General features: G+C 36.8%; 1 protein-coding gene and 1 pseudogene across 1 annotated transcript in view; one reads left to right on the plus strand and one right to left on the minus strand.

Moving 5' to 3' along the window:
- Positions 1–13,158, plus strand: part of MRC1 (mannose receptor C-type 1) — a 79,447-nt gene that overhangs the window by 35,854 nt on the left and 30,435 nt on the right. Inside the window, exons 10-14 of the mRNA XM_037150736.2 lie at positions 4,765–4,880; positions 6,872–7,020; positions 8,955–9,154; positions 11,602–11,729; positions 12,328–12,415. Of these exons, the coding sequence (XP_037006631.2) occupies positions 4,765–4,880; positions 6,872–7,020; positions 8,955–9,154; positions 11,602–11,729; positions 12,328–12,415 (681 nt within the window). The remainder of the gene's footprint in view (positions 1–4,764; positions 4,881–6,871; positions 7,021–8,954; positions 9,155–11,601; positions 11,730–12,327; positions 12,416–13,158) is intronic.
- LOC119053254 (uncharacterized) lies at positions 11,804–11,901 on the minus strand (annotated as a pseudogene).

Consider the following 13,158-nt stretch of genomic DNA (forward strand, 5'->3'; position numbering starts at 1 on the left):
TTTGAAAACACCTGTTCTAGGCAATGATTTTTCTGAAAGAGCTTGGAAGACTAGAAAAAAATCCACTCACCAGCAAAGAGATATAAGATAGTGTCTTTTTTTTTTTGAGCGGGAGTCTGGGCCTGGGCCCTGGGTGGTTGGCGTAGGGGTCTTTTTGAGAATTCAGAGTGACAGGCCTGTTGCCATACTGAACTGGGATTCCGTTTTCAATTCATTGCTTACCTGCGTGGGAAATACTGGGCAAGAAATTCACATAAGGTGGTCCTGAGATGCTCGAGGTCCAGGATGGCTGACAGCAGCGATTGCGATTCTCCTTATTCAGAAGTCGCTTTTTCCAGGCTGACTGGGAATCCCAAGGATGAGTTCGAAATTCAGAAATATCAAGTACACCACCAGGAGGTTTAGATAGAGGAATTAATGGATATGATGTTAAATCGAGTGCATTTTAAAATGTTTATAGAAATAAAAGGTGTAATGACTCCATGGAACGGTCACCAAGTTTTGTTTGTAGTGTTTTATTATGATTCAATTCTAAATGTTTTTGGTTTCTTTGGCCCAAAAATGATTTAGAAGTGTGTGTGTGTGCCTGCGTCTGTGTGTACATTGATAGTGATGGGGGTTTTGTTTGTTTACTAGTTTCTAAAAAATTGGGAGGTACTATTGATTTTAATTTCCCTCCCTTGTGAACATATCAAGCTCTTTGTTGTTATTTGTTGAGATTGCCTTTGTGGTGTAGCTTGTAATTAGTTTTTGTAAATATTCCATATGTACTGGAACAGAATGACCTTTGACAGTTGGGTTCCCAGGTGTATATATGTTGACTAGATAAGATTTAGCAATTATATTATCTAGATATTTTATGTTCCTGATATTTTGTCTGCTGGACCAAATATTCTTCTTGTAGTTCTGCCAATTTTTGCTTTTACACTTTGATCTGTGTTATATGTTCTTGATAAATCAGTCCTTTAATTATATAATTACTTTATCATAAAATTATTTTTAAATAATATTGTTACAGAAGATATCTTTTTGCTTGGTATTTTCCCTAGAAGCTCTTTTCCAACTAATTACTTTTAATCATTGTATTTTAAGAATGGTTCTTATAAATATGTGTCTGCATTTATATCTTTAATCTAATTTGAGAAGCTCTGGCTTTTAACTGGCAAACATATGAGTTTAGATTTGTTTTACAGACTCTTATATTTGGATTAGTTTCTACAATCTTATTTTATACTTTGTTTTGTTGACCATTATGTTTTATTTCTTTTTCTCCTTTCCTGTACCCTATTGGTTCTATTAAATATCTTTATCCCATTTTCCCCTTCTCCACATTTGGAAATTATATGTTCTACTTCTACTGTTTAAATGGTTAACTTTATGTTTTTAACATGCATCTGACTTAAAGTTAAAGTTACTCAATATCTCTCTCTGCTTCCTGAACAAACTGAAGATTGTTATTCTATTTAAACATTTTTAAAAAGTTTAATCTTGAAAAAATGTTAGACTCACATAAAATTGACCAAAAAAGCACATAGAATTCCTCTCTGTCACCCAGTCTGCTTTCTCAAATGATAACTTCTTATCTAACTATTGTACATTTATCACAACCATATAACTGATGTGAATACAATACAATTAACTAAACTACAGATCTCATTCATATTCCAATATTTAACTTTCCACATCCAGTTAGTTATTTTTGCCATTGGTACAGGCACTTAGACATAGATTGACAAGACATTCATTTATTTGTTTGCTCAGAGCAGACTTTCAGCCCACTTGTTCCTTTTGGTTGTACATTCCTTCTTGCCAAAGTAAATCTTTCACGAGCTCTCTCACTGGTGATCTGGGAGATGAAAAACTGCTGTGTTTGTCTGAAAATGTCTTGAATTTATTCTTGCCTTGTGTAATAATTTAGATAGGTCATTTTAGAACTGTAGACTGACATTTTCTGATAGTCTTTATTTTATTTTCTCCTTTCCTTGAGTTTTGCCATTGGAATTCCTGTTAGAGAGTAATCCTCCCTTTTCAAAAAGTGGGGTAACTATATTTTCTGATCTTAAGATCTCATTGTCTTTGTCATTCTGCAGGCTTAGTAAATGTGTCAAGATTTGGACTGATTTTATTGTTTCAGTTTTATTACTAAATATGCCCCTTCATTCTGAGGACTTATACTTGTATTAATTCTTAAAAATTATTCATTGTTAATTTTATTTGGTGCTTCTGAAATATACTTTAAATTGATATTCTCATTCTATTTTTCAACCAACATGTCTTCTAACCTCTTTTCATATTTTAATTTCTCTGCTATATTTATCCAATTTGCTAATCATTCTAAAACCCTATTTTCTACATTTAATCTAGCCATTGTTTTTGAGAAATATTTCATTTTAATTTTTTTGTCTGTATTTTCTCCCCCCTCCTCCTCCCCCCTCCACATTCACCTCCCTCCCTTGCTTCCACCCTCCTCCTTGGTTTTGTCCATGTGTCCTTTATAGTAGTTCCTGAAAACCCTTCTCACTGTCCACTCCCCCCTCCCCTCTGGCTATTGTTAGATGGTTCTCATTTTCAATGACTATGGTTATATTTTGTTTGCTTTTTTCTTTTGTTGATTATGCTCCAGTTAAAGGTGAGATCATATGGTACTTGTCCCTCACCGCCTGCCTTATTTCACTTAGCATAATGCTCTCCGGTTCCATCCATACTGTTGCAAAGCGTATAAGTTCCTTCTTTCTTATGTGGTGAATGGCCATGGTGAACTATAATACTCTAGTTGCATTGTACAATGTAAGGAAGACGTTTGAATATGTCTACCTGAACTACATTTTGATTTTGTTAATCTTAATTTTTTTCTTAATAATCAGTTTGAAAGCCATCTGAAAAGTAAGGCTGCTTTTGTTTTTGTTTAGTTTGAATTTCTGAAATTTTGTTTATTTCAATTCTTTTAATCCTCACCAATAAATATTTTTAATGACTTTAGAGAGAAAGGAAAAGAGATAGAGAAAAACACTGACATAAGAGAGAAACACCAATCGGTTGGTTGCCTCCTATCCGTGACCCAGCTGGGGTCTGCCCCGCAGCCTCAGCACTGCCCTGACTGCAGCCCTTTGGTCCTGGGACTACGCTCTGACCACCGGAGCCATGTGTGCTGGGGCTGTTTTCAATTTCGAAGTTTAGTTTTTCACTTTATATTTTTCTTTCCTTGAAATTCTGTATTTTTGTGGGTTTTCAAATCCTCTCATTCTTTGTTCATAGCATTTTGATCCTTCATTATTGATTCCATTTCTTTTTAAGTCATTTTAAACATACTTATATATAAGTATTTATATATAAATATTAGAATATTTATATATTTTTCCAGATGTTTTATTATGTTAAATTATTAACTCTCACTTAACATGAGACATTTTCTCACAGGGTTTGTGGTTTTTGATTATAAGTTAGTCCCCAGCCCATCTCCACCCCAATTCTCAAATGCCATGGTCTCATGTGACCTGGGTTAGGAAGTATTTCTGTTGTGAGTTTTGCACTTTCTTCTCTGAGTGCCTAGGAGATTCTCTTTTTGTAGATCAAGTTTGTTTTCCCCACCTCCCTGTGGCCTCTCATACAGCATGAATAGTGTAAAGTCGGGGCTAGCACCCATCTGTGGCACAGACTTGGTATTTATTTTCAGATTTATTTTTCCCTGCTCCAAGAACCCCAGGCAGATGACAAATATCTCTGTTATTTCCCCATTCTGTGGGTAAGATTTTTTTGTTCTCTTTTCACAGGGGGCTACCTTTAATGGAGATTATTTTTGTGCAAGAATTTCAGTTCCATCTCCTGCCTCAGATAAACTGATAGTTAAGGTCCTAATCTGTGTGGACATTGAAGTCCCAGCCCCTAGACTCTGGTGCCTTAATCTAGGTTTGTTACACTCTAGACAACTCTCAGCTAGTGCATTCTCCAATTCAGCCTTTAGTTTGTTTGTTTGTTTGTTTCAAAGATTTTATTTACTTATTTTTAGAGAGAGGGGATGGGCAGGAGAAAGTGAGAAAAACATCAATGAGTGAGAGAAATATTGATTGGTCACCTTTCGCATTCCCCCCACCAGGGACCTGGCCCACAGCCTAGACCTGCACCCTGACAAGAATCTAACTAGTGACCTTTGGGTTTATAGGATGGCGCCCAACCCACCAAGCCACACCAGTGAGGACCCAGCTTTTAGTTTTCTACTACTTTCTTGTGCCTGGAGGTTTCCCCTTCTCCCTCTCAAACTCTAGCATGGATTTTTTGTTGTTATGTTTTGATTCAGCATTTCTATGTGTTTGAAGTGTAGGAGAGGGACCATGCCAAATCATATTGTCAGAAGTTTGATAGCTACTCTCCTATGACCAGATGATCAGCTTTATATCTGGCATCGACTACTGGCTTCAGGAAGCAACAAGCCCTGCTATTCTGCCTCTTATTTCCTGTGGTTCCCTATTCTGAAGTTGAAGTCTTCACCATTAGGTTTGGTTGCTTTGATAAATATTTCACAAATCATTTTGTTGGAGGAGAGAGAATGACAGCCCTCCACCTATTTTGTATCATGATTTGTCTTAGGAGGAATAAAACACTACCATTTCCTGTCTTCATATAAATGATTTTCATTGCATTTCAGATTATTCACATTTGTGTTCTGTTAGTTCTCTTCTTTATTAATTTGTGTTTCATGACGCAGGGATTATTAATATAATATTATCTAATACATATATGTGATAATCTGCTTGATAATACTAACAGGGCTGGAAAAGATATGGCTTCTACTGCTATATGATTGGACACACCCTTTCAACATTTGCAGAAGCAAACCAGACCTGTGTGAATGAGAAGGCTTACCTGACAACTGTGGCAGACAGGTATGAAACAATCTGAACTCTATTTGAAGATGTCAAATAATGAAACATTTTCAGAAAAGCCCAGGTATCAATGTGCTCTCTACTTCTGAGTGAATTACATGGGATCATGGGGTATGATTTGTAAACGCAGAAGATTAACAGACATATTCTTATTTGAATTCTTAAGTGTAAACATTATAAAATATTTTGTTACTTTTAGTACTAAATGCAATATTCAGAACTGTTTATTAATACTGTAGTATGGACATACCTTTTTCTGATATGTCCATTTTTTGAAGCAGGAAAAATAAGTAAAAAGTTTCAGCCGAAAAATTCTATTTTTGTCTTTACCACTTTTTTTCTACCAAAAAACAAGGCAGAAAGGTTTACTGAATATTTTATTCATTTTTCCCATTCTTCCTTTGTTTTTTCTTTTCTTTGCCAGGTTTACTAGCTTTATAGGTCAAGAAAATCATATGGAAAAAGAGAATTTTATGTAACTTTTGACATCTGGAGTCCCATTCATTTTTAAGATTTTAGTGTTTATTTATTTTTCTCTACTCTTTGCAAAGCTCTGGAATAAGCCCAGGAGAAGCTTAAAAGAAAATTTAAAATGTCCATATCATTTTCAGTGAAAAGTAAAATATTATTGAGTTGTAGTACAAGTCATATCCATTGGCCTCCCAAGGCAGACTCAATACAATGTAGAAGATGCTCTTGATATTAGAAACCCGTTGATAAAAATGAAGGATGTGCTGTCATTGGCACAGTCTTTACAAAAGGCCTTGTAGTTTAGCCCACATCCTTCTTTCATATACAGTTGAATGTCTAGTACATGGCATCACCCTGATATTATGCTAACATCTGACAATCAGAACACAGGTACTTTTATCTTGAGACACAGAGATGAGCTGCACATCTCTAAGTAAGGTGGGGATGCATCTGATCTGCACTGATATTGACCCCTTGGTCTACTGGAGCAGAGATTCCCATATGTTTTATAGTTTAGGTTTATTTTGTGTGTGTGTTTTTCATGATATTTATATTCAGGAGCTCACTAACTCTGTGGTTAAATTTGTTTTTTAGACTTTTAAGGGAAATTGAGTGCAGAACTTTGATTTTTGCGGGGAGCTTGTTCAGTTTAGGAAATGGAATTAGTCAGTCTAGGGTCAAACAAATGTTCTGTAATGGAAGCTTTCCCTGCATGTCCCTCTCTGCTCTCTCTGTATCACCCACCTCCCTTTGTTCCTGGAAACTTTGGGCACCACATGGCTTTTGCTCCATAGAGAGATTCTTGCCTACATTGTCATCTCATTGTCTGGTATTTGTCGATTAAGACAGACTTTGGTTCCTTTACTAGCCAAATTGTGTTATTACAATATTATGCCTGATACATAGATGAGATCCAAAGGGAGAGAAAATGTTTGAATTTGTAATTTTACTCCCAAATATTTCTAGAGATTGAATCCCGGCTTCTCTGTAATTCTTAATAATTTTCTGTTTCTGAGCATAGATATGAGAAAGCAATTGAGGAGGAAATTCACCCAGATTTTTCCATTTGTATCATTCTTGATAATACTATGACCTTTCAATTTACTTAACCAAGTATTGTGCAGAGCATTTGAAATATTTGAAAAATGGACTGATTTTTAAACAATGCATTTTAAAATGTTAGAGTTTTTTCTTTTTCATTTTCAGAATTCTCTTACATTTTGAGAATGGCAGAGAGGCTGGTGAGGAATAGGGAGAAATAGTTTGAGTATATTTAAATGATTTTGTTCACTCAGCTGTGTGATATCTTACCTTTGTAAGATCGATCACCTTTCCCTAGTGAGCATTTGCCTAATATAAATAACATAAACATAACAAAATATGTTTGAGTTACCAACGAAATCATAGGGCAAACATAGAAATGAGATACATTTTATGTTGATAATTAGAAATATTTATGTAGATATTTCTAAAATTTAGTTTAATTAGTTTTTAAATTTTTTATTATTATTGCTTTTTAGATATGAGCAAGCCTTTCTAACTAGTTATGTTGGATTGAGGCCTGAAAAATATTTTTGGATAGGACTTTCTGATGTACAAAACAAAGGGACCTTTCAGTGGACCATTGAGGAGCAGGTCCAGTTCACTCACTGGAACGCAGAAATGCCAGGTACGTGCAGAGCTTCGGTCTGAGCTTCGAATTCAGTGTGCACATCCGGTGGGCAAAGCCTGTCATTTCCTTATGTGCCTGTCCAAATGACTGTGTAAATTAACTGTGCTTTCAGTATTTTATATTCTGTTCTATTTCTGTTTTTCTTTTTTTTTTAATGTTCAACTAGTTTGTAATGGTCTAAGCAAATGAGGAAATCTGCGATTATTGATTACTGCTCTATTTGAAAAATGTTTATGAAATCCTGAATGGTTACAGATATCCCAAATGGTTAGCTTATTTCTGAAAGCTTAAAACCCTGCTAAAGGGATGTACAGCATTTTAATGCAACTATGAATAGAGATTAGTACGCTTGAGTTGGTAGTGGTTACCTGGACTCATTTCTGCATCTTGTATGTGCCACCTGCTTAGTCCTTGATATGTGTTGGGTTTTAGTTTATCCTCATGAGAAACTTTCAAGGTAAGTTTTAAGTGTCTTCATTTTAAAGACACAGGACTCAGAAGATTTAGGTGACCAGGAAACTTCAGACCATGACTTTGGACTAATCTGTGGAATTCCCAAATCTGTGCTGATTGCACCACCACCTGCCTCCCTCTAAATGCTGATTAGCTTCCCTAGTAAGTGGTTTCTGCAATAGACTCTCAAAGAGTCTTTGCCTTCTTTACACACTGATGGCATAGCATATGACCTTACTCAGTGTGACAACCCCTAGGGCAAAGAACTAAAGGAGAAATAATAGCTAAAGTTTATGAATATACTACTTACCCTAACAAGTCCTAATCTTCAGGAGTTCTTTTAATTTGTATTCTCACCTTACAATAAGGTAAACCGATCAGTAATTTGAACAATGTGATTCTTTTCTAATTATTGAATATTCTGAAAAATAGTAAGATTTCAGTTGATTTTTAGAGAACCGGCCAGTATATTAAGAGCCGAGTGCACACTTAAAAAATATTGATAGGAGTGGTCATAATTACTCCAGGACAAAGTCCGTAATTTTGCTGGTGGTATTCATTCAGCTGTAGGATATGGGGGAATTAATCCTGGAAAGTCCTTAGGGAATAGGAGTGTGGGAAACTGGAGCCATAGGGAGTCAGGTATCTTAATGAAAATGTTTTGGAAAAGACGTACCTCCCCAGAACTTTGAGAGTTACTCCAAACACTTAATGTTCTTTATGTTTTTATTGTATTTTTAACCGTCCTCTGCCCCAGCAATCACCACACTGTTGTCCGTGCCCATGACTCCTTTTTCCTTTTTGCTGCATCCCTGCCCCCCACCCAGAGCCATCAGCCTGCTCTTCATGAGTCTGTCTCTATTTTGCTTGTTAGTTCATTTGTTCATTAGATTTCACATATGAGTGAAATCATGGTATTTGTCATTCTCTGACTGTTTATTTCACATAGTGTATCACTCTCCAGGTCCATCCGTGCTGTTGCAAAAGGTAAACGAAAGGATAATAATAAAAGATGACCTCATCTCAGCAGAAGGAATTCTACTGTTTTCAAAGCTCTGTCTTAAGTAATTGCTATCTGTAATAATCAAAACTGTGAAACAGAATTATAAGCTATTGAGTTTGATATAGACTTCATTTTATTTTATGTACTTTTCTTACCCATGAAAAAATTCATTACAACTCTGTAAGGTAGGTAGGTAGTGATATTTGTATTTGAAGGTGAAGCAACAAGTTTAGGGTGATTGAATAACTAAACTAAATTTCTAGCTCAGGTATATCTCATTTTGAAGTCAACTTTAATGAAGCACAAAAAAGCACAAATAAATGGGTAAATGTCACAGGCTCTCTCCTCTGCATTTCTGCATCACATGCAGGTTTGACCACATGATTTGCCACTCAGGTTTGAACTGTCTCCTGTGAGCATGGCTGGCTGTCAGCAGCATCTGTTAAGTGAGTTTTGCTTTATGTGTTGAACACAGGGAGAAAACCAGGTTGTGTTGCCATGAAAACTGGGATTGCAGGGGGCTTGTGGGATGTTTTGAAATGTGAAGAAAAGGCAAAATTTGTGTGCAAATATTGGGCAGAAGGAGTAACGCGCCCTCCAGAGCCCACAACAACACCCGAACCCAAGTGTCCAGAGGATTGGGGCACCACCAGTAAATCAAGCTTGTGTTACAAGGTAAGTCACAATTGCAAAGCTAATACAGAACTTGGAGTATGTTCCAACCTAAAGAATCAGCTAAGAAATTGATACAAAATGAAACCAAAATCCACCATGCCCAAACTTCACCTGTAGAAATTCTGATTTTATCGATCTGGAAATGGGGACCTGGCATTGTTAATTTTTAAAGAGCTCCCCTCGGATGAAGGCTAATGACCAGCTGCACGTAGACCAACAACAATAGCCTTCAGCACACACACGGTTCACAGCAGCCTTTCTTCTCATGCTTTGCCTTCATCACTCACTTCTCTGCCTCTCTCCCCTCCTTCACGCTTTCTGGCCCTAGTCTGAGCTTTCATTTATTTCCATCTCAATGAAAATTTTTTACTCCCCCCTCATTCTTTCCCATTGCATCTCATTTTTGACCTGTTCTTAGAGATTTTTTTTTTAGTTAACTGAATTGGTAAATGAATCTGCAAAATGCCACATGGGTATCCTGAAGATAATGCTCCATTGTCCTGATGTAGCCCCTGCTTATTACGTCTCCAGGAGATGGAGCCGTTGCTGGGTGGGAAGGAGCACAGGGGGGTTCAGTGCCTTTTAAATGACTATTTGATATTCTGCTATTATTTTATACAATCCCAGGCTAGATTATACAGTTTCTCCTTATGCAAACAAGTTCACCCATACAACCAAACACCCCAATGAATTTATTTGAGCCTTTTTTCTCTTTGTCTTATAAGTCCTATTTTTTCTCGAGAAGGTTAGGTTTAGCCAAATGCAGAAATGTACTTATCTTAATTGATGATATTAGTCTCTAAAATTCCTCTCTCAGGACCTCTGTGATTTAATCCTCTGAATGGCATATGGCCGTGGCGTGCCTTCTAACACAGGCAGGGGTGATGAAGAACTTGAATTATCAGTGTGTGTCAGAATGACGTTGCTTAATCTTTTCTAATTTGAGGGGTATGGCTAGTTGGGTAGGAAACTCCCATTAACAGCAATAGAGACAGATGAATTGTCCAATCCAGATTACCTAGTCTGGGCTAAAAGCATAATGTATACATAAGAGAATGTATCGGGCTCAAAAAGGAGAGACTGTACATTAATTAACTGAGGACAAGCACAAAGATCAGGTATTGTTGACGGGAAACTTTTGCGCTGCCACCCAAACGTCAGGTTTATTTTATACACAGGTGTTCACTCAGAATGATAGGCTATGGAGATTTGTTGCAGGATTTAGAGAGAAACAGCAGAATTCTCCAGAGCAGGGGAGCAAACCTAGGTTTCAGGAAGTGTTATCCAGGTGTATGTTCAACAAATCTATAGATGTGCTTCACTGAGACATCTGTGGCTTTAGAGGTACTTGGGGTAGGGTTTGTTTGAAAATCTTTGTATAGATTAAGAAACGGGAGTTATTAATAAAATTCATCTAATAGGAAATTGATTCAATAAAATAAAATCTTATATCATGGTCTAGCAAGTTGAGGTAGTCATAAGAGTCTTTGGGTTACTTAAGTGGAAACTTGCTCAAGATACCATTGTCCGGAAAGCTCAAGTTAGGGGGTCAAGGTGAAGGTTGCCTTGGGTGGCGTGATGGCAGCTGGGCAGCCACAATCTGTTGGAAGCACATTCCTTTTTCCACGGGCCTTGGATGATAGGGCTATGACTCATGAAAAACAATGAATGAAAATCATGAAAGTGTGTGCAGACAATGAACTCCTAAGTTCTTTGCATACTGACAAGTGTTGCCCAGACCATCAATGGGTTCCATATTCACTGCAGTCCTCTGGGTAATGCGACATATTCCTTACGTTATTAACCTATTAAATCAAGTTTCGCTTATGGCCATCTTTTTAGATGCTCTGACAGGTGAGTGTCAGAGTATGTGCTGCAATCATTGTGAAAATATGCATCTGTAAGGAAAAAAGACAAAGCAGTTTTGAAGGACGTGACCAACGAAGTTCAACTGCTTTCAATTTAAGCAGTTGAAAAGCTGCCAGATGATTTATTGTTTAATCCCGACAGCATACCAATCTGCGGCACAGCCTTAGGGAAGCTGTTTTCCTTAAAACGCTCTCTATACATGTTTACTTCCTCTGTATCGGAAGTTTCTTCAATTTTTTCCATTTTAGTGCTACATTGCACACTTAACCAGATTAATCCTGTCTTTTATAATGAACCGTGTGCTTCACCCATATGCCTAAAGTTTCTAAGATTTTAATCTAATTTCTCCTGTGCTATCAAATAATTTTATTTTTTAAGTGTTCCCAACAAAATCACTCCCTAAATTTTGTTACCCAAATATTGGCTCATAAATTTTAACCAAAGGAATTAACATTATTTTGGGCCATTGCAATGTCTTGCTTTTTATTAAAAGAAAATCTCATCAAAAGTAGATAATTATTTCTCAAGTCAATAAGCTATTCAGTGTAAAATAACTTCTGAAACCACATCATTTTTAGCTGTTTACCAAAGGAGTACATGAGAAGAAAACATGGTTTGAAGCTCGAGATTTCTGTAGAGCTCTGGGTGGAGACCTAGCAAGTATCAATAATAAAGAGGAAAAGCAAACTATATGGCGATTAATAACGTGAGTATCTTCTTTAGATAATACTCCTTTTTTGGTCTACTTGGTGCTAATGATGTTGAGAAAAAAATTTTTTATGTCACACGGATTGTGTGTTGTCACAAGGATTGTGGGAGGCACATGTCACACAAGAGCATGAACACCCAATTATTACACTTATGAACTACAAAAGGATCAGAGAAAACTTTTATGTTTTCGAAAGTGTTGGCTCATGGTGTTGCTTTGAATTCATATATCATACCCCAGATCCATGGGCCATTTTAAATCCAGTTTTACATCTAAGTGCCTTAATATTATAACTATAAATGCTGTGACAAATGGGAAAGTACAAGGCCCGCAACACATATTGTTAAATGAGTCGCTGAATGACTATCTTTCAGTGCTTTAAACTTATTTATTCTCAAATGGTGGCTTCTTTTAAGTATATTTATGGGTTGTAAAAAAGTGAGCATCTATTGAATAATGCTTATATTTAATCATTGAATCTCTTTGCCAGTGTACTAGTTCTTGATTTGGAGGTGACTTTCAAAATTTGATTAGTCCTCATGGGTCACCAAAGTTGTTTCACACGTAAACTTTCTTTGTGTCTTATGTGTTGCAGGGCCAGCGCGACCTACCATGAGCTCTTTTGGTTGGGGCTGACGTATGGAAGTTCTTCCGAGGGCTTCACTTGGAGCGATGGTTCTCCTGTGAGTGATTGGATTTACTGTATCATATTCTTCCCTTCTCACATAGTATTTATTTTAATGTTATTCTTTGGCTTAATCCACATTTTTGGTAAGACTGGTTATTATGATAGCTAGAGACATTTTTCTATGAAAAAGAAATGCTATGTTAGGGTTATTATTCTGCCCCTCCCCAGTGTAGCTCTCCGGGTCGCCCCGGATGTGACCATGTCGACCAGATAAAAAAATTAGCAAACTCACTCTACTCGTTTACATAAAATAATATATGCATTCTATCATGTGAAATTGGCATGCACATAGTTAAACTTCTTAAAAATTTAGCGTTCTGTAGCCTCTTATAGAGCCTCAGTAGCCTCTTCTGGAAACAACTTCAGATATTTCATAATGACCATTGGCCAGACTTCTCCAGTCTCAAGAACGGAGATGTGAGAGGCTCGGGCCTGGGCTGACTCGCTCGTTAGTCCTCAGGAAGTGATTTTGTGTGATGTCAGTTCTGCCTCCTCTAACAACCCACTAGCAACTTTTCAAAGACCTTGGATAAGATGGTCTATTTGATGACCCATTGATTTTTGAATATTATATATTATATCCCTGGAAAATGGGTCATAATGCTTAGTCCAAAACCCTGTGGACTATGATTTCACACTGAAAACTCCTGGGGAACCTAAACCCAGCTCCCTATTTACTTCCATTGTTCATTTTGGTAAAATCCGGTAGCTTTGTTAGTAACATGTCACAGGTCTGTT

Source organism: Artibeus jamaicensis, unplaced genomic scaffold (assembly GCF_021234435.1).
Source record: "Artibeus jamaicensis isolate MK-2021 breed Jamaican fruit bat unplaced genomic scaffold, CSHL_Jam_final contig_867, whole genome shotgun sequence".
NCBI classification, from domain to species: Eukaryota; Metazoa; Chordata; class Mammalia; order Chiroptera; family Phyllostomidae; genus Artibeus; species Artibeus jamaicensis.